This window comes from Barbus barbus, assembly GCF_936440315.1.
Source record: "Barbus barbus genome assembly, chromosome: 28".
In the NCBI taxonomy this organism is placed as follows: Eukaryota; Metazoa; Chordata; class Actinopteri; order Cypriniformes; family Cyprinidae; genus Barbus; species Barbus barbus.
Genome location: NC_136756.1, coordinates 27,469,910 through 27,497,834, shown reverse-complemented (window position 1 = coordinate 27,497,834; position 27,925 = coordinate 27,469,910). Strand labels below are relative to the sequence as shown.

At 35.4% G+C, this 27,925-nt stretch overlaps 3 protein-coding genes across 4 annotated transcripts in view; 1 reads left to right on the top strand and 2 right to left on the bottom strand.

Annotated features, from left to right (window-relative positions):
- Positions 1-8,209, bottom strand: part of LOC306848490 (septin-2-like) — a 30,672-nt gene extending 22,463 nt beyond the window's left edge. For both annotated transcript variants that reach the window (XM_079383072.1, XM_079383071.1), the window contains exons 1-4: positions 8,042-8,209; positions 3,345-3,395; positions 2,976-3,075; positions 978-1,064 (exon numbers count right to left, since the gene is read on the bottom strand). In XM_079383072.1, coding sequence (XP_079239198.1) covers positions 978-1,064; positions 2,976-3,075; positions 3,345-3,371 — 214 coding nt within the window. In that variant the 5' untranslated portion in view covers positions 3,372-3,395; positions 8,042-8,209. The remainder of the gene's footprint in view (positions 1-977; positions 1,065-2,975; positions 3,076-3,344; positions 3,396-8,041) is intronic.
- Positions 8,210-8,545: 336 nt separating this feature from the next.
- cldn5a (claudin 5a) lies at positions 8,546-11,346 on the top strand. Its single transcript, XM_079383392.1, has one exon. It carries the CDS (start codon positions 9,513-9,515, stop codon positions 10,158-10,160), a length of 648 nt encoding a protein of 215 aa, XP_079239518.1. The 5' UTR covers positions 8,546-9,512; the 3' UTR covers positions 10,161-11,346.
- Positions 11,347-19,224: 7,878 nt separating this feature from the next.
- Positions 19,225-27,777, bottom strand: cdc45 (CDC45 cell division cycle 45 homolog). The gene is made up of 18 exons (XM_079382339.1): positions 27,608-27,777; positions 27,307-27,366; positions 26,289-26,381; positions 26,003-26,140; positions 25,722-25,877; positions 25,577-25,635; positions 25,429-25,477; positions 24,701-24,762; positions 24,436-24,486; positions 24,205-24,324; positions 23,724-23,855; positions 22,577-22,675; positions 22,334-22,495; positions 22,061-22,199; positions 21,271-21,354; positions 20,989-21,107; positions 20,835-20,911; positions 19,225-19,690 (listed from the first exon to the last, which is right to left on the bottom strand). Exons 1-18 carry the CDS (start codon positions 27,656-27,658, stop codon positions 19,626-19,628), a joined length of 1,716 nt encoding a protein of 571 aa, XP_079238465.1. The 5' UTR covers positions 27,659-27,777; the 3' UTR covers positions 19,225-19,625.
- Between the last annotated feature and the right edge of the window lie 148 nt (positions 27,778-27,925).

The following is a 27,925-nucleotide window of genomic DNA, read 5'->3' as shown; positions in this document are numbered from 1 at the left end:
TTGAGGCGGAGCATAAAGACAAATCAAATTAAAAATACTAATGATTTATTGATGCACCGTGAAAAAGATTAATGAGCATTTTCTGAGAACCTTTGGGAGGAGGCCCTGAGCTACAGATGGGATTACTTTCTTGAAAACAACCTTTTACTCTAGAGAGCTTTCATAGACAAAGTGCTCAACAGAGGGATTTGAAGGGATTCTACATGCATTGAGCATCTAAATCAGAAATGTCTTGCATTCCACCGGGAGCAGCATCACGCTGAAGACAATATTACTTTATGCAAAAAAACATTTGGACACTTAAGGCACGCTTAAAAAATTAATTTCTTTATTACATTAGGTGAAATATGCAATATATTATATTATATATTAGTATAATATAAGTGTCATTTAGAACATAACAGACCTCTACTTGTGAAATGTTTTATTGAAAGGTGTTTGTGATTGTCTGTTTTTATTTACAGGGCTTCCATATGGTTTTATTAAGATAAATGTAAGACTTTTTAAGACCACGTAAAGGAAATTTAAAGGGAAAACGAGTTTTCATACCCTATTGACAGATATTTGTTCTTATTTTAGGCATAAACGTGACGAAGTTCAGACTTTCTGCCCTGATTTAAGACCTTTTTACAACTTTAATTTGTGGAAAGGTGAATTACAACTTTTAAGACCTTTTGTAAGACCTGCAGAAACCATGCAATTAAAGCATTCTTTGATATTTCGTTATCTCATGTCATGGCATTCAGACAGTTTCACGTGTTCACATATTTTTCGGCTCAAAATGAGGTTCATCTAAAGAGGCTTTTCTCATGACTGCTTGGGATCATTTCAGTCTTGGACACAATCTCCTGTAGAGTTAATAGAGTAGACCTCAGGAGAGCCGTGTGTGTGTGTGTGTGTGTGTGTGTGTGTGTGTGTGTGTGTGTGTGTGTTTGTGTGTGTGTGTTTGTGTGTGTGTGTGTGCGTGTTTGTTTTACCTGCCGCTCCAGGTATATAGCGCTCTGGGTAGAGGTCAGTCAGGAAGAGGCTGTTGATCAGGGTTGATTTACCAAGGCCAGACTCTCCTAAGATGATAAATAACACAGGGTTAAAAGCACACTGTCTGTCTGTCTAAATCTGTGTGTTTATTTATACAATGCCCTCCATAAGTATAGGAACAGTAAAGACAAAATTGCTCTGTTGACTGTGGAGTCAAGACATTTGCAAATATGATTAAATGATGAATATGAGACAAAACTACAGAATGTCACATTTTATTATTAGCCGTTTCAACACATACGTTTTACCAAAAAAATAAGTACAGCACTTTTAGAGTTCATCCCACTCATTAATGTGAGCATAAGTATTGGGACAGTTGAACATAAGGCAGATATAAAAGATTAAAAGCTATTATTTAGTTGCAGATCCCTTGCACACAATCACAGCAGTGAGTCTGTGACCCATAGACATCACCAGACTCTTGGTCTCATCCTTTGAAATACTTTTCCCAGCCTTTAATGCAGCCAATTCCAATTGTTGCTTGTTTTGGGGAGTTTCTGCCTTTACTCTCCTCTCCAGCTGCTGAAATTCATGTTCAATCGGATTTAAATCTGGAGATTGACTTGGGCAATCTAAGACTTTCCATTTCTTTGCTCTTATAAATTCCTTGACTGAACTGGCAGGGTGTTTTGGGTCATTGTCCTGATGCTATATGAAGCACTTCCCAATTAATCTGGTGGCATTTTCTTGAATATTGGTAGGAAAGATGGTTTTGTATCCTTCCAAATTCATTCTGCTACTGTCATCATACATTAAGTCATCAGTAAAGTTGAGTGGGCCTGTTCCAGAGACAGCCATGCATGCCCATGCCATGACACCACCTCCACCATGCTTTACAGATGAGGCTGTATGCTTGGGATCATTGCAGTTCCCTTTTTTTCTCCACATTTTTGCTTTCCCATCACTTAAGGTCCATCTTTGTCTCATCGGTCCATACTTTGTGCTTTTTTGCAAACTCTATGTTATAGAAATGGTAACCTCATCTGTTCGGCTTTATGTTTTTTGTTTTGTTTTGTTTTTTCTTTCTCCCATGCTTTACAGATGAGGCTGTATGCTTGGGATCATTGCAGTTCCCTTTTTTTCTCCACATTTTTGCTTTCCCATCACTTAGATAAAGGTTCATCTTTGTCTCATCGGTCCATAAACACAGTTCCAAAACTCTTCTGGCTCCCCTTTGTGCTTTTTTGCAAACTCTAATCTTGTCTTTCTATTTTTGGAGCTGGTCAGAGGTTTTCATCTTGCTGTGTAGCATCTGTAATTCTGTGTCAAAGTCTCCTGAGGACAGTAGATTGTCAGAGCATCACCCAGCTTTCTGGAAGTTGTTGGTGATTTTACAGACACGTCTTTTAGGGTTAATTTTCACAGCTTTTATGATTTGTCTGTCATCAACTACTGTTGTTTTCTCAGCCGATCAGGTAGTTGTTGGTTGCTGGTGGTTTCCAAACTCTTGATTTCTCCATGCCCTTTGTTTTTGCTATAGCTCTAACTGACTTCCTCTTTTCTTTTAGCATCCAAATTGCTTGCATTTCTCTCAAAGTCAGCTCCCTCATCTTCATCCTGGTTTGTGTGTGTCGTCATCGAAAGCAAGAATCAGAATACAGAAGTAATGGATATAACTGATACGACACATTCCCTGATTTTAATATCTGAAGTATTAATGCAACAGGACACAGCTGATCACTTAGAAAGACCTGTGAGGCAACTGCTCCAATACTTATGCTCACATCAGATAGAGGGATGAAACTATAAAAGTGCTGAACAACTTAGCTGGTAAAACATCTATGTGTTGAATCACCCAATAATAAAATGTGAAAATCTGTAGTTTTGTCTCATATTCATCTTTTAATCATATTTGTAAATGTCTTGACTCCACAGCCAACAGAGCAATTTTCTCTTTACTCTTCCAATACTTTTGGAGGGCACTGTATATTCCTCACCTACAACCATCAGTGTAAACTCAAAGCCTTTCTTCACAGACTTCCTGTGAACCTGATTGGGCAAATTGGCAAATCCCACATATCCTGCAGCATCAGGGAACTAGAAGCACACATCAGAACGGTTACATTTTGACAAATAAAGTTTAATATGGATATGTTTAATACTTAAAGGTGAAGTGTGTAACTTTTGCGGCACCAAATAGAATAACAAAATAATACTAATAATAACAGATTTCCCAAACACTCCCTTCATCTTCTATTGGTTGAGCAAATGGACAGTCCCACCCCAAACTCACGCCATTGGTTAAGTCAGAAGTAATATACAAAACAATTACACACTTCGCCTTTAAACAAGTGTAGGAATCCTACCTTTCCTTTTTCTCCAGACTGCGACATTTTGCTTCTGTCTGATGTATATGTCTGAAAAATATTGATAAAACAAAATGAACAAAATATATACATGCATTACAAGGAAGTAATTTTTATTTGTACTTTTGGAAGTCCTTCTGATTTATATTAAATATCTAAAGAACAGGGTGGTTATGATAATGCTAAAAAAAAAAAAAAACTGTAAAAAAATATTAACAAAAAATATGTATTCAACACTTACAACAACATTTACTCCAAAACATTCTGTCACATGATCCTTCAGAAATCATTCTAATATGCTGATTTGCTGCTCAAAAACATTTCTGATTATTATCCATTTTGGAAACAGTTTTGCTCCTTCATATTTTTTGGAAACTTTTTGGTCAAAATATCACAAAAATAGCATTTATTTGAAAAAAACGTTTTGTAATATTAATAATGTCTTTAATGTCACTTTTGCTCAATTTAATGCATCCTCGCTGAATTAAAGTATTCACTTCTTTTAAAAATTCTTAATGACCCCAAACTTTTGAACAGCAGTGTACTACCCTCTTAAAAATAAAGGTGCTTCAAAAGGTTCTTCACAGCGAGGCCATAGAAGAACCATTTTTGTTCCACAAAGAACCATTCAGTCAAAGGTTCTTTAAAGAACCATTTTTTTTTTTTACCTTTTTATAACCTGAAGAATAATTCTTCAGATGTTAAAGGTTCTTTATGGAACCATTTAGAGCCAACAAAAAGGTTCTTCTATGGCATCGTGAAGCACCTTAATTGTTAAGAGTGTAAGTTGTTTAAAAATGTAATAACAGAATATTTAATTTACACAATCTTCACTCAAAGCACGACAAATAAATACAAATTCTAAAATCAAAAACTAAAAATACTGGTCACTGCATCTTAAATTCAGCAGATGGCCAATAAAATAAAATGTAATTCACATTTCAGTCAAATGAAACATTCACATTCAATGAAAGCGCTACTGATTGAAGCTCTCCTTAACTCTGATCTTCGGACACACTGTATCAGATCTGCATTGGGTCGGGCTGATGGTGTTGATGGGGAACAAACTGTTCTGGAGACGCTGGAGTGTGTGAGTGTGTTAGGCATAAGGAGGAGAGCAAGGGGTGACGACAGGGAGGGAACAATGCTGTTTATCGTTTATCTTCCTGGAAACGCTTTCCTACATTTTCACCACTCCCCATAAATGAGAGCTCACACACACACACACACACAACCACCCAGAAACACTCTGGTGTACTTCATGGGGTTTGGGTGAAAGTGTTCAGAGACAGTGGGCTGGAAGTCATCACTGTGAAAGCCTAACAGCTGTAATACTGACAGATTTTTATGATCATGAGTGTTTCTACTCCCAAGCTAGGAAAAATGTGCTTTGCATAACAGGAATCAATTACATTTTACAATATATTCAAATATAAAACAGTTATTTTAAATGGCAATAATATTTCACAATATTGCTGTTTTGACTGCATTTTTAATCATACATATGCATCCTTGGTAAGCAGAAGAGACTTCTTTAAAAAACATTTTTAAAATGCCTTCACTTTAATTCAGCAATTATGTTCTATTCTAAAAAATCATCATGCTTTGAAATGTTGTAAATATTTAATTTTACACAATGTTAAATCAGATTTAGGTTTCGTTTCTATTTGGCTCTAACCTCATTTACACAAAATAAGTACAAAACAAGGAAGAAGGTTGGACTGAGCTCTTCATTTTTATGATCATAAGTGTTTCTGCTCCAAGACAGGAAAAATCAAGAGTCAAAGTGTTTTTCAGGAAAGCACGGAAACTCATTTAGGATGAATGTCAGATTGTGGGTGTAGCGGTGCTGCTTTTATAATACAGGACACTGCAATCCCTATTTTACCACACACACACACACACACACTGGGAGGACTTGTTATTGCTGGCTGGGAATTATGGCAAGGATAAACTCATTGCAGATTAATCAAGTGGCCTCATTATCAGCACAGCGGTTACACCGAGGGTGATTTTATGCATTAACACGTACAAAAAACTTCAAAACCAAGACAAGATTTAACAAACCCACCAGCTTTCAACTCTACCTCAACCTTTTGCAGGTTATGACCTGACTTAAGAGATTTGCCGTTTTTACAATAAAGGGAAAAATGGTTTTGAGGTTCTTAACAGAATTCCTTACGGATCTTAGCAGATTGTAAGCTCGTGAGACATGTGACTGGAACGCCACATATACAGTCTGTCAGATCAAAAAGCTGGGTTTGCTGATGGCCGGCACTGCTATTTCACAACCAAACCACCGTTTAAAGCAGCACTTGAGTTGAGTGAAACGTGCGCCTCATGACCTCTGGCACAATTCGCTTCACCTTTGAAGAGTGGCTCCGGCTCTGGCGTATTGATGAATGATTTTCAAGACAAAGGACGGAATCACTTTCAAACACAGGCGGAAATGACACGTCTATACAGGGCAGAAGTGCGGGATGAGATGTGAGAACGAAGAGAAAAAGACAGAGAGAAAGAACTTTGATGACATACAGAGCCAAGATGGCAGAGACAGTCTTCAGTTTCAAGCTATCCGAGTTAAAGAGTTTACATTAAACTAGCAATACTGCAGATTAACTGACCAACAAGATTATTGGCAGATAACTGGGCTTGATTTTCTGATTAACAGAAGTGTGTCAATCCACAGATATCCTTTTCAATGCATAATGCATGTTCAATGCTTTCAAATTGTAAATTAGTGTGCAAAATACACAAAAGTGAGAATAAAGTAATTTACCGTATAATGCTACAAAAGATTTGTTTCAAATAAATGCTATTTTTTAAACTTTCTATTCATTAATAAAGAAAAAATGGATCATGTTTCCACAAAAATGTGAAGCAGCACAACTGTTTTCAACATTGATAATTAATAAGAAATGTTTCAAAATCAGCATAATAGAATGATTTTTGAAGAATCATGTGACACTGAAGGCTGGAGTAAAAAATTCAGATCTGAAAATTCAGATTTGCATAACAGGAATAAATTGCATCTTAACAAATATATATACAAAGAAAAGTTATTTTGAATTCTAATATTATTTCATAATATTACTGATTTTACTGTATTCCTGAGTAACTAAATGCAGCCTTGGATATCTTTCAAAGACATTGAAAAATCTGACCAGCACCAAACTTCTTGAAATATTATGTTAGAGTTGAACATTTTACACGTTTAACCAGATTTAAGTTTGAACTTAAAACAGTTTCTCATTTACACAAAATAAGCACAAAAAATTAAATAAACACTGTTTTTGAATCATTCCTCTGCTCTGAATAACACATACTTATTTGCACAAAAGAAGCACATTTGCGCAATAAAACAGAAAATAAACTCATCTGAAACGTTAACAGTAATTTAGAAACTCATCTTGTTTACTTGTCACATGTCTTGCCAAAAGACAAAATCCTGCTCATTATACAGTGGGGATTTCCTTTCGGACCACTTATATTCAGGTTCAGGGTTATTTTAACATAACATGAGCCAAAAGATATAATTCTGATGAATTCAAGATGCCTGAAGTTCTCTTATTCAGTTTGACAAAAAAAAAAAAATTATCTAGATATTGTTTTATAAATACCCAGCGTTCTGGTAAGGTTATGAACAAACGTTTTTCCAGTAACATTAACAGAACGTCCGCTCAAAGCTGTCCAGGCCTATATAGCACAGAAATATCATTTATACATTGTTTATGCACGTTTTTTCTTAAACTATTCTTTTTTTTTGGAACGTTCAGAAATAATATCATCATAATGGGAACATTAGCAAAACGTAAAACATATTTCCTAGTAGAAATTGTTTTGGACTAGTGTTTTAATTTTTATTTTCTGTGTGTGTGTGTGTGGGGGGGGGGGGTATCAACACTTGAGTACTACATTTATAATAAATATTCCTTTGTTATGCTATATTTGACTAATTTTATCACCCCATTCCATTATTTGACTATTATTATAAAGCACTTCATAGCATTTTGAACATAAATGTTCAAAATTGTGAATGTAATTATTATATAATAGCAATATTTGTATGCAAGCAATAATCACATAATATATATAATCAACATGAATATTATATTATTAGCACATACTAACTTTAGCGAGCACAGAGAGAGGTCCAGAGTGCTTTCTTTAAGCACTTTAAAAAGGTATGAATTTTCTCATAAATAACAAAAAGCTGAATCATGCACCGAGCTGTTGGCTCATGTTAAAGTGAGGAGGTTGGTTCCAGGAAGAGATGTGATATTAAACTTTGAAAAGCTCTGGCCATCACCTCTTTCTGAGCAACACGTCTCCAAATTCACATGAGGCCAAATTCCAATGTAGTTTATAAATGAAACAACAGATAAGGTCCATTTCTATAGCACCTCGCTTTCAGTGAAAACACTCCTCCTCTTCCACACCCTGCTTGACCAAATGTTCTTCATTCAGAGCACATAGCACATCTAAAACTAAACACGTGTGTGTTATCTTACAGTTTAAACTGAGAAACCAAGTATCGAGTGATACAACTGTATTATTTGACCAAACTTCTTCTCAGTGGAACTTTGACATGCAACAGTTACTGCAGCCACTCAGGAATTGATACAAAGTGATTCATCACTTCCGGATACGAACGCGAAGAAACTTTGTCTAACTTTTCAGCCACCAGAAGCCCTTACCTGTTATAAACGCGTGATAAAACTCAAAAACCTGGAGTTTGTTTTTTCCACGTCCCTTGTTTTCTTTCTTCCCAGCAGGCCAATCCAGGGAATCCGGAAACCGCTGCAATTCCGCCCTTATCCCATAATGCCCACGAGATCCCGGGGCAACGGAAGCCATTACGGCTCAAATACCAATGCGAGGGACCTGCGAAAGAAGGGAGAATTCGAGCCAAGATGGCGGAGAGAGGTCACAGTTTCTAAGAGCTGTCGGATTCCAATGCTTTCAGCGAACATGTCTAAACACGCTTCAAGACTTGTGACAATTTTTTTTTTAATTTAAGTGAGATTTTTAACTTTTGTTTACATTTCTTATTATATTTAGTTTTATATTAAATTTTTTGTATTTGTTTAGGTGCTGACTTCACGTATACATAAGCGGCATTCTATTTTTATAGTATTTTGTATAGTTGTTTTTATAAGAAATGAAAGTCAAACTGTTTTATTTATTTTTTTATTGTATATGCTGAACATTTAATATTCAAACCATAAGGAAATATTACAAACATGACATTTACAACGTATGAAAGAAAAAGAAAGGAAAGAAAAAAAGTAACAAGAAGGGTATACATTATTAATCACAATATAAAAAGGAGTTTAGTTCTTTGAGCATATACATAGTTCTGGTTGCTTTCCGACTGAGAGTCTTTGAAAAGTTTCAAAATAAATCCTTACGTCAAGTAAAATAGTTTTATTCATTGACTCAAAATATTTATCTTTGGACATGTACAGTATTTATGTGAAGCATTCGTATAGTTTTTTTTTTTTTTTTTTATCTTTTATTGTTTTAGTTTGTATAGGGTAAATAATTATATATAGTATACTTATAGTTAAATCTGTCAGTAGGTTAGTTGTGTATAGGTTTATAGTGTTTTTTACTTCATTGTTGTACGTCTGTATTTATGTAGCACTGTGGTCCTGCGAGGCACGACATTTCGTTCCACTGTATGTCCCCACATGTAGAGGAGTGACAATAAAGCTCAACTTGACTTGATATACCCCTCAAACTCAAACGCACAGCTTCTCTGCATCTCATTGGCGAGCAACAGATGCTCCGTCCTGCGATTGGATAAAAGTTTTACTTCAGTCTTAAACACACACACACACACACACACCCCTCCTCTGGGTGTACCGCTATTATTCCACTCCACTTATTCCCAGTCCAGGAAAAGTCCGTTAGTCAAAGCGCAGAAGAGACGCAGCGAAGAGATGCTGTCCACCTGATCAAAGCGCTTCAGTTTTTTTGGATCGATTTGAGAGAGAGGGAGTGAAAAGATAGAAACATTTGGAGACGCAAGAAAAAAAGAAAAGAAAAAAGTTCAGAGTCGAAAACTTTGATTAGAAGAAAGGAAAACCCTAGACTCTGGAGAGGAACGCAGTCTTTCCAAATATCATTCAACAGGTGCGCAGATCTATCTGAGGAATAAAAGAGATGGCCTCCGCGGCTCTGGAGATCCTGGGTCTGACCCTGTGCGTCTTTGGCACGCTCTTGGAGATGACCGCCTGCGGGATTCCCACCTGGAAGGTGACCGCCTTTATCGAGGCCAACATCGTGGTGGCGCAGACCATCTGGGACGGCCTGTGGATGTCGTGCGCCGTGCAGAGCACAGGCCAGATGCAGTGCAAGATGCACGACTCCATGCTCGCGCTCAGCCACGACCTCCAAGCCGCGCGTGCGCTCACGGTCGTCTCGTCCGTCATGTGCGTCGTGGGGCTGATGGTGGTGATCGCCGGCGCGCAGTGCACCAACTGCATCAAGCCGGAGAGCGTCAAGGCGCGCGTGGTGAACGTCGGAGGCATCATCTACATCGTCAGCGCCATCTTCATGCTCGTGCCTCTGTGCTGGATGGCCAACAACATCATCTCCGACTTCTACAACCCGCAGGTTCCGGCGTCCCAGAAGCGGGAGATCGGCGCGGCGCTCTACATCGGCTGGGCGGCCACCGCGATGCTGCTGCTCGGGGGAAGCATGCTCTGCTGCTCGTGTCCCTCCTCTGAGAGCTCAGGCTACGCGGCCAAATACGCGCCCACCAAAAGAGCAACATCCAACGGGGACTATGACAAGAGGAATTACGTTTAGACGCTGTTCGGACTCATTTACACCTGTTTTGTGCGTTCTTGCACCTGCAGATGTTCCGGTTCTTCCTTTTTTAAGCATCTTGGACTACCGATTGGAACCATTTTTTATATATATTTTTTTTTATTTAACGCGAAACTTTTGAGGATAGCCTATGTATTTCTGAAAGGTGGACGTTTTATAAAACATTTCAACAATAGTAACAAACATTATGCAGTGCTTAACAGATCATCACAATGCGTTGAAATAGTCCTGAATCATTCATTTTTACAATGTTCATATTTGAATGTGCATTAACTACTGATCTGTTAAACATTATATCATTTTATATATGCCTTTTTAAAAGCATTTTGGACAGATTGGCTGAAATGTATTTAATAAATCCTTTAATAATAACTTTAAGTAAAAAAAATGTTGCTGATACACTGTAAAAATGATTTTTCTAAATAAATAAAACGTTTAAAAAGAAAATACTATTTCAGTCTTTGACTTTTAAATCAATGTTAATTGTTTTTTTTTCTTGCTAATTAATTGTAATATTTACTGTCAGTTCCTGAGTCGATACACGTTATTCTGATCATTATAAATTGATATATTTAATATTCATATAACTTGATGTGCTAATGTGCATAAACTATGGTCTGTTAAGCATATTTAATGTTTGTTTTCATAATGAAAGTTAGTATAAGGTGTTTTGCTTTTGCTAAAAATGCTGTTTCAAGGATATTCACGAATGAAAGAGAAGCTGTAATCTGACAACAGATCTGTTTTAGGTATCTGGAGAAGTGTGTAAGCGTTTGTCAAAGACTAAAAGCATTAAGTTAGTAGCTATAGCTTTTGTGATGTTTACTGATGTTTTAGTGTGCTTCGGCACATTTGCAGAGACTCTTATGAAACGCTTGGATTGCCAGGAGAAACATCTGGAAAACTGAAGCGATTCCTGACTGATCGGTTAATCGTAACTCACACATCCACACCGATGCTCATCAGAGGCGAACAAGGCCACGTGACAAACACAGTCCAGCTGGATCTCTGTCCGCTATGGAAATGGTCTGTTTTGGGGAATATCCATCTTCATGGATGGGCATCTTCTTGTTTCTTGAACGTTCAGTTTATTCAGCTTGTCTGAAATGTTTATTTTTTAATTGTCTTTGAACGAATGTTGTTTGGAATAAACATTTACAGATTTGACACAAATATGAATGTTTGTGTTTTTGTTATAGTTGTGATGTACACTGTCACCACAAGCTCAATATCATTGTGAAAACCCTTCGTATGTTCTATAACTTTCATATAAACTATGGTTTCTGGACTGGTAGTTCGGTTCTTAACTAGTTTTGATGCTAAAAAAAAGTCATGAAGGCTTGTATTTAGCATTGAAGTTACTATGAAGGTTCTTACCAATTTATTCAAATGAGCTCCAAGTATTTGATGCTGGGTGGTTATTAAATGTAAAGTGAGTACAGTCAGAAGTGCAACTGTCTGGGTTTCCCAAACCTTGTTTCTTAAGGCTTAGCCGGTCATATGGCCACTCAACACAGCAAAAACACGTCAGTCACACTGAACAACTGCATGACCTGATTTTACTGGTTAGCTCCAGTTAACTGAACTGGACACACTGCAAAACAACTGTTCATTTTTACTTAAAAAACACAAGATACAACTCTGGATTCAAGTTTTTCTTTCTTTCTTGGCACAGTCAGGCCATTTGATCTTTGTTTGCACTGGCAGTGCACTAAAAATATATATTTTATTTTGTTAGATTCATATTTTATATCCATTAGAAAAATGTATATAAAAATACATGTTTCTTTACACAAAATCAAATAGAAAAAAACAGTTTATCAGATTTTTAGTTTGCAATAATATCTTAATTCCAAAAAAAAACAAAAAAATCCATACGCTTTCTTTGCACAAAATAAATACAAAATATTATAAATTAAATCAGGTGTTTACTTTGCAATAATTGCTAAATTCTGAAAAAAATCAGAAAACGATCAGAAAATTAATATAAAAAAGTCAGATTTTTAGTTTGCAATAATTGCTAGATTGCTACACTAAACAATTATAAAGTAACTTCATACACTTTTGCTGAAAAACAACATCATGCAGTGCAAAATATAACTGATTGGTTTGATGCTTTCAAGATCATCACAAATTTTCCTGCACATTTACACAAAACTTCATCTAATTCAGCCAAATATATAACTTTACATTAGTGGTGGTGATATATTAAAAACAGCACGCAAAACCAGAAGTTTACATAAAAAAATTAATAAATGCAATCTAACTGTTAATATAAACTAAAAATGTATTTATATGCACATCAAAAAACTAGTTAATTTAGATGATTTTTCCAAGCATTTTACAGAGCAAACTCTTGTGGTCCTGTGTTTCTGTAGTTTATGGGTTTGTTAACAGCACTGCTTCCTCAGACCCTCCTCTCTCAGTCTCCAACACAATAGAGCCTGTATGAATATCCACACCAGCTCTTTCAGACCCCATTGTGGGATTGTTAGTTCCAGTCACCCTTTGGAAGCTAAGGAGGTTACGAGGCTGAGTAACGAGTGTGTGTGTGTGTGTGTGTTTTGGGTGGGTACTCGGGGGAGGTGCTAGACTTTTTTAAAAAAGACCTTCCATCCATAATGAAGAGAGGCGCATGGAGGCAGCGATGACGTCATTAAAGAATCTTCGTCATGGCAACCTCAAAAGAACCTGCAGTTGCCTGGTGACAGGACCCCATAATGTGGCCATATGGATGAGGACAATGGAAGACCCGTCAGCAGACATTCCAAGAGAGAGAGAGACAGAAACGAGGAACAAGAATGTGAAGAAAGAACAACCTCTCACCCTATAAACATACTGACTTAAACAAATCTCACATATAGAACTCATTTTATTATACACCAATACACAATGATTATAGATCACCACAGTGTTATTTTAGCACTACTGAGATGCTATTGCATATGTTTACTTTTCATTTAAGTTAAAGTTTTAGGATTTCTCTCGTGTGTTTTTGACATTTTTAGTAGTTTTTTTGTTTTGTCTATGTAGTTTTTATTCAGTTGTATTTCATTTTTTATTTTTTAACTAAAAAATGAGAAAAGTTTAAAAACGTGAGTAAACACACACACAAAATATATACACAGTAGATATTTTATTTTAGTCAACATTTATTTTATTTCCAAAAATGCAAAAGCTTTTTGTGGTTTTCATTTTCAGTTTAGTTTTAGTAAAAATGTCAAGTAGACTAAAAATTTGGGCCTAAATTAACTGATCAATTCAAGTCAAATATATATTTTCTAATATGACTTAAACCTAACTGCATTTTTTTTTTATTAAACATTTTTATTGTAAAAAAAAAAAAAAGACATGGAAAATAATATTAAAAGATTCAGAATTTTTTTTTTTTTTTATGTATCTTAACGCCCCACCCCTTAAATTTCTTTTAAAATTTAGTTTTGAACAACATCACAACAGTACAGCCAGCGAGTTAAATAAAACGGTGAGAAGATAAAGAAAAGAGAAAGAACAAAATACATAATGAAAAAGAAATGCATAAATAGTAGCCTTTATACCTTTCCTATTAGTACAGTGTCAAACAACAGATGCATAGTTTTCTTTTTCTAAAAAAAAGTTACAAAAAAAGAGCTGGTGTTTGGTTGGACAAATTGATATTTATGTGAAATTAACCTTATAATTATAGCTTTTAAAGCTTAATTTTGTCATTTTATTTCTATCCCCTATAATGCCACTAAACACAAATAACTGTTTAATATTCCATTGGTTGGATAATAGACAGTTCCGCCCCCAAATCTACACCATTGGTTGAGCCAACGTTGCCCTGTCAGAAGAAGAATTTAACTTTTCATTTTGAAGAATGTTGGTAAACTGATGATACCTATTGACTTCCATAGTATTTTTCCCAATATTATGAAAGTCAATGGCTACCGGCAACTGTTTCACTACCAACATTTTTAAAAATATCTTCTTTTGTGTTCAACAGAAGAAAGAATCTCATAAAAAATGACAGAATTGTAATTTTTGGGTGAACTATCCCTTTAAGAGATTTGGAACCTGAAGGTTTAAACACACACTCATGCTCATGCCTTTCTTTCTGTCCCACGACAGGTTCTCATGACGCCTGCGCTGACCTCTGCTCGCCAAAGGCCAGGGGTCATTTATAGCTTCCCATAACTGACCGGTTGTGATGTCATCAGCCTCACCATCGCCACGGTGATGGTCCATCGTGAACAACCTCTCACCCTGACTCACACGCTCTCACCCAGTTCACACTCCCGTTGTCAATCACATGATCAGCTGACAAACTGCCATCTATACCTCTTGAGATGAGAGGAGAAATCATGCAAGAGTTGCCTCAAGATAAATCTTCACCTGCTGACTACCAGTCAAAAGTTTACCAAGGCTGCGTTTTTATGATCAAAAATCCAGTAAAAACAGTAATATTGTGAAAAATTATTGCACTACAAAAAATAAATAAATAAAAAGAAATACAATTTATTCCTTTGATTCAAAGCTGTATTTTCAGCATCATTACTCCAGTCTTCAGTGTCACATGATCTTCAGAAATCATTCTAACATGAAGATCTGCTGCTCAAGAAACAAAAATCATTATTATTATAAATGCTGAGGAACCTTTGATGAATAGAAAGTCCAAAAAAAACTGCATTTATTTGAAATAGAAATCTTTTGTAACATTATAAAAGTCTTTACTGTCATTTTTGATCATTTTAATGCATCCTTGCTGAATAAAAGTATTAATTTCTTTTGAATGGTAGTGTATGGGACAACCTTTAAACTTTTAGTAAAAATAACCTCGAGCATCTTTTAACACCAAATACATAAGAATATGCTTAGGAATGTTTGTGTGTGTCACACTGTTATAATCCAACAGAATCATCAGACTTCCTGTTAAAGGGTCAGCTGGACAGGAAGCAGGAAGGAAGTTAATGAGGAGGGGCATGATGATGTGTGTGTTTGAGTGCCTAATTATGCGTTAAACAGGGGAGTGTCATCATAATCAAGGAAAAATGAGTAATTAGGTCCAGTGCAAGAATGAGGACGTTTTATTTCCACAGAAGTGGCTCAGTTTCAGTTTATGTAAGTATTATTGTTGTCTCAGGTCCTGTTCACATCTGATATTATTAACCCGCGTCTCAGGTGACCAATGCTGATTAGTTTGCACGTATTATGTCATTGTATGTTTATAAAATATTAGTTATTACAATTTCCTAAGAGAAATATTAAAACACAGATGAGTCAATAGTCGTCAGTGGTGTTATTGTTAACTAAAACTATTAGTTGTTTTCGGTAATTGAAAAAAGCTGAAAGACAAAATTACAAATATTAGTTTAAAATGTAATTTAAAATTAGGAACACATCTAATTAAGAATGCTGAAGCCTGTTTCCGAGCACAGAATAAAAAACAAATAAAGGTAATTGCGCCTTTTCCTAAAATTTTTTCCACGCAATTCTGAAAAAAAGAGTCAGAATTTCAGAATTGCAAGATATAAGCTTTTAATTCTGAGGAAGAAGTCAGAATTCTGAGATGTAAACTCAAACTTCTGACTCTCTCACAATTCTGAAGTTCAATTCAATTTTTTTTTCTTAGAATTGTGAGATTCAAACTTTATTAAATTCGTAAACCTGAGGGAAAAAGTCAGAATTATGAGATAAAAATTGTAATTATTGAATTTTTTTATTCCATGGTGGAAACAAAAAACTGAATTGCAAGATGTAAATTTGCGAGGAATAGTCTGAATTGTGTGTGTGTGTGTGTGTGTGTGTGGGGGGGGGGGGGGTATCAGAACTGAGAGATAGAAATTCACAATGACTTCTTTCTTTTATCCTGTGGCAAACACAAGCTTACAGAAATAAGTTGATGTAATAAAACTGAAATAAAAATTAAAGGTCTATAAAGAAATATGGAAAAAACAAAAGCACAATTACTAAAACTTAATTTAAAAATAAAACATAAAAAGCTACTATGAAATAAAAAAAAAAAATTATAATAGCATATAAATAATAATAAAATAAGCTAAAAATGAATGTGAAGAGCAGCTCTGATCATTTTTTTCTGGAAGAATTTGAGTTCCTATTGAGATTTCCGGATTTTGATCGCAGCCTTTGGGATCTTGCAAAACCTGAGTAGAGTTTGAGACACTGCTGAGATCACTTCTGAATCTCAAGGATATAGATGGAATAGTATTGAGTTATTTTCTCAGGAGAAATATCAGGCAACAAAAGATATAAACCTCATATGATTTTTCACTCCGATGGTAACACTTAGTGGCAGCGGTGACTGAACCCTGCAGGTTCCGGAATGTCTGGGAATGATTCTGGAATGTTCTTAATGAAATATGGAATGTGTGCAGGTAGAAAGTAAATGAACTGGACGAGGGTTTGACCTCCTGCTGTGATACCAGCTTATGGACAGTCTTGGTTATATGAGACAGCTTTATTCTGCTTTAGATGTCTGATTTTCTTCTTTAACAGTGATTTGAGATTTCCAGCTTTTCATTATAATGAAAGGAACAACATTTCCTTAATTTAAGAGAGCATGGACACACACACACACACACACCCAGAGGAAATGGTCTTCTCAGTAGGACAGCGTTTTAATTGGATGCTGTGGGATTCTGTTTGATTGTCTTTTCTCGTATTCTTCAGAGCATGTTCACTCACACACACACCTGCAAGAAAAGTCACCAGAGATCTCTTTAATATCTCAACTGTTTCTCCAAGACAGCTGTAAAATTAAAATGAGAGCAAATGGAAGGCTTCGCTAATTCCTCCTGCTTCTTACACTCAAAAATAAAAAAGGTTCCCAATAGGGGTTATCGTGCCATAGTAGAGCCATTTTAGGTCCCCAAAGAACCGTTCAATGAACAGTTCTTAAAAGAACAATTTTCTAAAGAACCGTTTTCCCCTATAAAGAACTTTTTATGCAAAAGTTTCGAGGATGTTAAAGGTTCTTTATTAAACCATAAAGAATCTCTGTTTTTAAGAGTGGAGATGTTCCTCCAGAAAAAACTGCTGTAATCTCATGCGTCTCTCCAAAGAGATCTCAATAACATCTCAAACTGTGCATAGATTTGCCAAGATCCCAAAGTCTGCATTCCTGAGTCAGAGATCTCAATGTGAACTCAAACCTGTCTCAAATAAATCAAACTGCTCTCGACATTCATTTTATAGGTCTATTACTGTACGATGACTATTCACACTTCTGGTCTGTAAGATTTTTAATTTTATTTTTTATAAATAAGTCTCTTTTGCTTACCAAGGCTGCATTTATTTGATCAAAAAAAGAACATACAGTAATATTGTGAAATATTATTACAATTTCAATTAAATTATATGAATATATTGTAAAGTGTAATTTATTTCTGTGATGCAAAGCTGAATTTTTAGCATCATTACTCAAGTGTCACATGATCCTTCAGAAATCATTTTAATATGCTGATTTGCTGCTCAAGAAACATTTCTGATTATCAGTGTTGAAACAGTTGTTCTGCTAGCATATTTTTGTGGAAACTGTGATGCATTTTTTTATGAATATAAAAGTTCACATGAATATTTATCAGTATTTATTTGAAATAAATATTTTGTTATATTATAAATGCATTTAATGTCTCTTTTGATCAGTTTAATCCTTACTGAATGAAAGTATTAACTTCCTTAGGGGAAAAAAACTTTCAAACAGTCATGCATGAAAGAGTATATGAAGTCTGGAAGGATGAAGCCCACCCAAAAGAGATGGAGAATCTCTCTCACACACACACACACACACACGGCTATCCAGAGCAGCTAATCCTCACGGGATCAAACCGTTCAAGAACAGACTGAGAAAAGAAAACAACAGAATGGCTACATGCCACAAAACCAAAGAAAGACACTTTTGTTGCTAATAACAGAAGTGTTCAGCATAAATAAATTCTTGTAGTTGTCATCTTATACAAAAAAAGAGATGTATTTCTAGTTCTGTGCATTACATTCCAACAGAGCATTTAGTGGAAAAAACAGCAACTCCGAGGCCAGCATCACTATTATTACAGCACATGAGTTAGTAGCTATTACATTTAGCAGATTGCAGAGTACAGTAAGAATCGAGTAAATGTAATACTATAGGACATGATGTGAGAACATGAGCGAGAAAAAAAGAAAACGGGACAAAGAAGATAAACAGTTGAGTCATGCTTTGATAATAACCCATGATACATAAACACATCCACCCATTCATTAGGGGAGAGGGTTTGCCACAGCTCACTGATGGAGGGCAGTGCTGTCCTTAGCGCCAGGAACCACAGCTTAAAGCCACAGTACAGCCAAAAATCAAGTAGTCGACATTTACTGTGGATTTCTTTCCGGAAACGTGGCCTGTTCGTCACACTAACCAAACATATCGTATAACTTTTGTCATCAAAACAAAGTCATTACAGGAATAATAGTTCACCAAAAAATGAAAATCTACTCACCTTCAGGCCATCCAACTTGCTCAGCAATGCATCCTCTGCAGTGAATGGGTGCCGTCAGAATGAGAGTCCAAACAGCTGATAAAAACATCACAATAATCCACTCCAGTCCATAAAATAACGTCTTGTGAAGCAAAAAGCTGCTTAATAAACAAATCCATAAAGGCTTTTTAACTTCAAATCATTGCTTTGACTAAAATAGGAGTTGTCCATATTAATTACCATAATATTAAGTACGTGTTAAGCTTAAGAAATAATGCTTTCCTTAATCTAATATTTTTTTCAGCATACATCACCAGGCAGAAACGTGTTTCTTCAATAAATTATATATATATATATATATAAAAAAAAAATTAAAATCATTTTTTTTTTAGTCCCGTTCCATTTGAAAACATGTAATAAAATGTTGAAAACTTTGTTGACCTTAAAAAAAAAAAAAAATCTTAATGTGGTAAAAAAAATAAAAAAAAATAAGTACAAATAATAATAATAATAATAATAATATATATAAAAAAAATCAATCATACAAAGAAAAAAAAAAAGAGAAACCATTATTGTCAAATCAAATACTTCACATTCAAAAGATTATAAAATCATTTATTTGAATTCATACAGAACACACACAAATACATACTAAATGACAACACAAAACAGTTAAATCAGGCTTGTAGTCAAACAGAATGTCTGGCAGCACACGGCCAAAACACCAGCTGATCTCTGAGCTGATCCTTAAGTCTTCAGGAAGGGCTGCAGATGGTATAAACGTCAAGGTGAAGGTCAGTGAAGGTATTTGGCACCAAACTGACTGAGAACACGGTAAATCACATATTTACTCAAGGACTGTGAAATTCCCCTTGTGGAGCAACAGTGTGTGTGTGGATGTGAGTCTCTTTGCAGAATCAAAACACACACATATACATGTCCAGAGTTTCTGTGGGCGGTTTGACATTCCCTCCCAGCATGCAGTGGGCCTTTATGACAACAGGGTGATGAGGGCATCCAGAAACTTCCCCCTGTCCTCCATCTTTAGCTCTATGACTGCAGAGAGAGAGAGAAAGAGAGAGAGATTCTCTCATAATCTGTTGGGTCATGTTGATAAATGCACACGTGTGCGTGTGTGTGTGTGTGTGTTTTGGGGCCTGGCAAGGCATCTGGCACCAAACTGATAGAAATTATGGGAAAATCGACTGAGATGCTGACAGAACGAGTGAATATAACAGCATCTCATGTGCATGTCAAATAAGTAAGTGTTATGATATTGCACAATTAATGCAAACTGTTCACATTTTTTAATTTAACATTAGGAGCATTTACTCAAGATTTGGCTTTGAAATTAAGTTTGGCATTAGTGTTTTATAGTGACATGTATTCCATGTAAAAAAAAAAAAAAGACATTCAGGAACACACAAACTTGTTTTGAACCGCTGCCCCATAAATAAAATACCTTTGCTGCTAAAAGCTTCATTATATTTTTCAGCAACAAGGGGATCACGTCACTGTTTTTGAAGTAATTAAACTTACTAGAGGCTCACTACTCACAATCTCCTTCTCCAATTCACTTAAAATGTAATCTTACCACACTTCAGAATTCTAAAATAACTCATGAAAATTACCATTATTTTAGCCATTCAGTAAAATTATGCACTGCAAACATCCATAACAGTTTTAACTTATCCATGCAAGCAAGTGCTCACGGTATAAACGGGATAATCACATCTGCTGTGCATTAAAGTCACGCAACAATGTGACTTTTATGAATAGTTTTATATACAGCTATTCAAAACCTGAAACCAAACCCCCCCCCAACCCAAAAAAAAAAACATATACATTATATATATATATATATATATATATATATATATATATATATATATATATATATATATATATATATATATATATATATATATATACTAACTAATAAAAATGTCAAAACACAAAAACTATACTATAATTAAAATGAAAATATAGAAAACAGAACTATTTAAAAATATTAATAAATCACAGTATTTGTTTTCCACTCTTTTTCTTAATTTCTACTCGTTGCTAATTAAAATCTGAACTCTTGACACACAGCAGCGGTCAGAAGAGCAGACAGAAGGCACAGAAGCTCTGATCTGCTCTGCCCTCTAGTGGTTGATGTGCAGATCACCGCCCATGATGCTGTGCTGCAGAGACTTACCTGAAGTGTCGAAATGATCGTGTAGAGTTCTGGAGCTGGTGCTCTCAGCTGCCTTTTCAAAAGCCCGGCCAAAGAAACTTAAAAATAAAGATTATTGGAGTTAGAATTAGCTGAAAAAGAGTGCATGTAACATCTCTATATAAAACAAACCCACTTTTTCTTGTCGGACGTTTCTGATTCTGGTGGAATTCCCAGGACGATCACGGTTCCCTTCTCCACATCCAGAGGAGCCGCCATTATCAATGGAAGGATCTTACAGCGTTTGTTCCTCGTCTAACAAAAACATACACAAGAGAACTGCCATGTGTTTAACATGCTTAGCTTTAAGATTTTTTTTATTTTGGCTTAGCAGCTCAGTGTGATTGCTGACAAACTCCACAGATACATCACATCAAGTTAATACTTTGATTCAGTACTTTTGCCCTCATGTACTTACAGAGCAGACGAAGGCTTTGAGCAGGTATTTGCAGAGGAGAGTCAGAGCCAGAGGTTTAGAAAACAGCTTCACATCTGGTGTTCCCTACAAACAGAAAAAACAACACAATAAAAGAATTACTGACAACAAAATTAAAATGGTCATTTATTCATCCTCATATGATTACAAACATCTTATTTTCTTTTGTGGAAAACATGAGCATTGGGCAGAGTTTACAAGTAATATTAATAATATTCACTGTAATAAATTAATAATCGTTAAATATTATTGTTTTTCAAAATTACAGAATTAACTCAAATATATTAGTATAGAAATCACGATTATACAATAAAAGAGTATTTAATAATGTTATTTCTTATTTTTATTAAATTATAAATATTAAAACAAGTCAATAAATATGACTATAGTAATAATAGTATTAAAAAAAAAAAAAAGAAAGAAGAATAAGGACCTTATTTTACAGAGCAACTGTAAAATGACAATACAAACATTTGTGGCTAATTTCCTTGCTTTCAAATGTTTACCATAGAGCTTTAGTTTTGACACCAGATATATATCTTAATTATAAATGTATTAAGATGGTTGGCATTGCAAACGTGTGGAGATGGACCAGCATTCACAGAGAACCAAACTGCTGTGAGACACTGGAGCGAATCCTTTTAAAAATACAGTGTTGTACTTACTATAGACTACAATTGTGGGGCTTTTCCATGTTATTTTTTTAGAGTTTGATGGAAAATTGCTCCACTCCAGAAATGTAAATCAAAAAGATACTTGATTTGATGCTTACCTCCAGTAAATGACAATAGAGGAAAGGCCCCTGTGAGAGTATGAGGTTAGTGCAGATGCAGCTCGCCAGTGTCTGCTGAATAGCCTTCAGTTTCTTCTTGGCCAGGTCAATGCCTAAATGCAACCGCTCCAGATTACTCCTACAGAGACACAGATGAGAAACGAGAGAGTTGCTGAGTAAAAACTGACATTAAGAAACCACACTTCACAAAATCAATGAAAATTATTTTTTATGGTTCTAGTTTTAGGTAAGTATAATAACCCCGCTTCATACCTGGACAGACAGTCCAGAGCTTTGATGAAGTTGTCCGTTGGCGTTTCATCCTTCTCCACGTTCTCCAGCAGGGCGGCCGCAGCGTGAACTACATCACTGGCCAGGAACCGGTTCTTAAAGCCAAAGTGTACGGCGAACGTCTGCACACGGATGTCTTTCATACTAAAAAAAAAAAGTGAACAACTGAACACATGACAGATACTGACTACTGCAAGAGCAATCTTTCATTTGACTCGCTCTCACCTGAATTTATTGGCAGATTCCTCGATGACTTCACGCAGGTTCTCTTTAATTGCCATATCCATAGAGTTAAACTTCTGTCGCACCTGCTTGAGTGGGAGACTGGGGGAAAAACCATTATTAAAAATATATTTTCAACCCCAAAACCTGATAGGATGAACCAAATGATAAAACAGCCATAATAAAATTGAGCATTAAAGAAATAGTTCAACCAAAATTAAAACATCTTGGACACCCTCAGGCCGTCCAAGATGTAGATGAGTTTATTTGTTCATGGGAACAGATTTGGAGAAATGCAGCATTGCATCACTTGCTCAGCAATGGATCCTCTGCAGTGAATGGGTGCCGTCAGAATGAGAGTCCAAACCTAATAATAATTTCTCCAAACAAAACATAATAATCCACACCACTCCAGCCCATCAGTGAACATCTTGTGGGTAATTGTAATAAACAAATCCATCATCAAGGTGTTTTAACATTAAACCTCTTCTTCTGGCTAAAATACAAGTCCGTAATCCATAACATCACTTCCACAAGTGACAAAGTCCATCCCCTGCTGTCCTTTCACATCAAAATCCACCCATATATTTGTTTAGAATTTGATTTGGACTGCTTCCACTTGTACATGATGCTTGATCTGTGCATATTTCTCTCCAGACTCAGATGAGATATCTTTTTCAGTGGAGAAAGCAATATTATGGCTCGGAGGAGGTTTATTATAGCTGGACCAATGGATTTGTTTCTAACACACACACACACAGACACAGACACAGACACAGACACACACAGACACACACACACACACACTTTTTCACTTCACAAGATGTAAATTGATGGACTGGAGTGGTGTAGATTATTGTGATGTTTTTATCAGCTGTTTGGACTCTCATTCTGACGGCACCCATTCACTGCAGAGCATCCATTGCTGAGTAAATGATGTAGTGCTACATTTCACCAAAACTTTTCAGATGAAGAAACAACTCCTCTACATTTTGGATGGCTTGAGGGTGAGAATTTTCAGAAATTAAAATTTTTAAGATGAACTGTTCCTTTAGTACAAATCATTGAAAAACTGTTCACACCATTAACACATGAACCCAAGTATTTTTGTACGAATTAAGAGCAGGAAGAATAAGATCAGTCCACTCACCCCATGTCTGCTAGGAACTCCTGGAGTTTCTTCTGTCCGTTGATGGACCAGAGTTTAAAGCTGCAGGAGGTGTAACAGGAGTTACAGATGCTCTCGTACAGAGACCAGTGCTGATATAACACCAACCTCAGACTGACACGTGGGGGTCAAGGGTCAAACACACTCATTACACACACACAGCTCATCATCATGCATGTTCAGAATAACATGCTACTTATTTTTTTAAATATAGCAAGCATGCATAATGTATATTGTGCACATTATCTTTATGCACGAAGCACCCTCATTTGCTAGAGCACAAAACACACTTATGCAAAAGTTGAGACATTTTTACACAAAATTAGATGCAAAAGAACCATATTCATTTCCAAGATGTGCGATATTCGCTGAAATTCACTATAATGAACTCATGAAAATAATGTAGCATGCTGTTTTTAAACAGTAGCACACCACAAATTCATCATCATATGAAGCAGGATACTCGTATTCAAAAGTGATCCTCATGCAGTCGATGGACAGCGAGTTCTCCTCATCCTCATTTCTATGGCTGTGTCGGGACACGTGGCGCTGTAGGGTGGCGATGTCTGTCACATATTTCATGCTGTACAAGAAACAAGGCTACTTGAAACATTTGCTTCAGAAGTCATGAGTAAATCGGAGATGTTTCAAAGAGGTTGATGTTGGCAAATCGAGATAAGAGTGAGATTCTTACTGTGGTATTTTATCATGAACCCACTGATCTGTCACTCCAATGACACTCCACCTGCCAATCAAAGAGCGAGTTTTCAATCCAGAGAACAAATATACACTGTACAGTGACTTATCAAAGTTGTAAACAGATTATTGGAGTACATTTCAATCCTTCTAATTTAGCATTTAATTCAATTCGCTAATTGTCATTTTTTTTTGTCTGTGAAATTCACTAGCAATTTATGAGTGAAAACATTATTAAAGGTAAGATGAAATAAGAAGCTCACCACAGCATATCTTTGGTGTCTTTAGACATGACCCAGGCCAGCTCAAACATCACCAATGCTGCCTGAAAATACAATAAAGTGGTTGCAAATTTTGCAAAACAAATACAGCTTATTCCAGTAGTAAACAGTAGCACTAAATGATACAATGAATATTCATGGAAATTAATAATTAAATATTTAATAAACCAAATATTGTTTTGGCAATACAAAATTGTACAAATATATTAGAGAACGTCAGTTTTAAAACAGAGTATCTGCATAGTTTATACAATAAAATTTAAGACTTTTTAAAGACATGCACAAAATGAATACCGCATGTCCATACAATCTGAAAATAAATTATATAGATTAGATTATATATCAGATTGTATTACTTGAATTAGAATTTTTAAACTGAATTTAAGACTAAATTCACATTTTGAATTTTCAAAACACTGATGCAATAATCCATAAATATTTAAGTCTCGCATAGCATTGTTTGTTTCAAAACATTTTAATAAAAACACATGTAAATAATGCTGTTAATCGCAATGTATTGTTATATTAATTAATGCATCTTCCAGAGCAACATACATTAGTACAAAAATTATATTTTATATAGTCAAAATCCTAAAGACATTGATATATTGATTATTTATAGGTCCTAGTTACCAATCAAAGTCTTCAAATTAATCTATCAAATACAATAATGCATGAATGTCAGACCATATGATATCATAGTAACTTACTGATGTTCCATGAAACTCATACTGCTCGTAGTCAAACAGAATCTCTCTCCTGCAAACACAAACACACTTCAGAATGTAGTTAACACACAAAAATGTGTCAACACTGGCAATTGTAATATGGAGTGATGTTATGCTCATAATTACTGACCTCCGAGCTTCCCATTCCCGTCTGGCCCTTTGTCGTTCTATTCTCCTTTCCAATGCATCCTGAAGCAGTTAACAAATACATTAGAGGATCTGAATATAAATAATCCAGCTACTTATAACATGCATGACATTATTATGAAACGAGCCTCATCATATCGCCTTCGTTTCCCAGAAGGCTCTGCGCTGCCATCACTTTCATTTCCAGAATCATCACCATCTTCTTCATTCTCCTCATCATCACGGAAGATGTCATCGTAGGTTGGAACACCAAGGTCGTCATCTTGCTTTATCAGAAGCTTAATCTATTGCAGTTCAAATAAAGAAATAATTTATTAATAACAATATATTTGACAATAAGAATACACACACACACACACACATATACATATATATGCATTAGAGGAAACAAAAAGCTGAACATTTGCACCTGTGTGTCATTATAGACATTAACCACATCAACAGGTCGGTGTGTATCACAGATGAAGAAAATGGAGTCTTCCTCAGGCTGAAGGGTCTCCAGCAGGTCCACATTTGCTCCACAGTTTATCAAAACAAAATACTGGTACTAGAAGAAACATACAACAATTGCTTCTAGATTAGACTCAAAAGCTGATGATTACTAATCAAATAACAGTCTATACAGTTGATATATATAAGCTGGGTTTTAAAAATGCCAATGTAGACAGCATTTATGGCAGAGCGTTAAGTGGTACCTGCTCTTTATGCTCCATAAAGGCGGTCCCCAAATCCTGCCATCCTGCCACAGGAACCAGCGTATACTGGACTTGATCACAGTGAAATAGAGCCTGCATGGAATAGACATAAACAAACACCAGGACTAAAAATGATGAATACTTTTGAGCAAATACTGAGTGATATATATATATATATATATATATATATACATATATAAAATAAGATTAAACTAAATACACTTGTTTAAAGGAAATACAATTATACAATTATTAAAATAAACTAATTCAAATAATAAGAAATAACCAAAAAAACAAAAAAACATTTGATAAAAAAAAAAATCTAATAAATAAAAATGTACAGTGGCCTGCAAATTAAGAAAATATCTCCATCAATTTGACAACACATGCGCTGCAAATGCTCACAACCCAACCAAAAAAAGAAATGCGCTGCAAATAAAATTTATTTGTTTGTGTTGTGAGCATTTACAGCACCTGCTGTCAAATTGATGAAGATATTTTCTTGATTTTCTGGTGCTTTTTCTATTTGCATGTGTTTTCTGAAGTTGCAGCGCGTTGAGCTCTCTCGGCCACACCGTAAAAGTGTTATCAAAATGAATAAATAATTGATTACAATAAATACATTTATAAAAAAATAAACATTTTATTAAAATAATTAAATACGTCTAACAGTATAGTACAATAATAAGTAGCAAAAAAACAAGCAATGAGGTAACGATAGACTTCATTAATTATTATGAGTATTAATTAGGTCTTTATAAATGAGCTGCCTTTTAAATTTCAGGATGGGGTCTCACACATATAGGCCTAGATGATCATATTTGGGAGTCCATGAGATCTAAAAGACTAACCATGTGTGATCTCTAGCATGCACTACATAAACATCTGAATATCTACCACATAATCATATTATGCATCACACCACATCATAATGTTTCTTTTAGATGTTTGTCTACATGTGTATGTTGTAACATTCACTCTCAAAGTTAATAGCATATGAATTTATGGCATGACTAACCTGCAGAACTTTACAGGCACACAAAGCATCAACATCAGGAGACACGAACAGGGCCACTCTCTAAACATAGAAAAACAAGAAAACATGCAGGTTTAAGAAAATCTAAGTACTTTACGAGACTGGAAGTAAAGAGTGTGTATTATAAACTTCAACCAACAATACAGTACAAAAAGATACAACATTAACATAGTACAAATTGATTTGTTCTTTATAACACATTAGCATATACGTGTAGCATTAATAATACTTAAAAATACTGTATTTCTGTCTTGAACACAAGCAAAAAACAACTATTACGCACCTGATTAACGACAACATCATAAAATTCCTTTCGAATATCGGTCACAAACATGTTCAAATATAAGCTTATAAAGTTTAAATATATAAAAAACTATCGTGTTTTAAGACAAAGTCCTTGTTGTTTTTAAACTCAGGGTTTCCGTGCTTCGTCTCTGGCGCCAAATTTGCTTCTTGTACATTCTGTTCGGTAACCAATAGAAAAACGGCTTAGAGCGGCATTAGCCAATAGCGTGCGACGGCACGCGGCTCTTCTGTCCAATCAGATACAGATACACAGCCTGGCAAAATAAATATGGTACAAAATACGGTAATAGAAAAA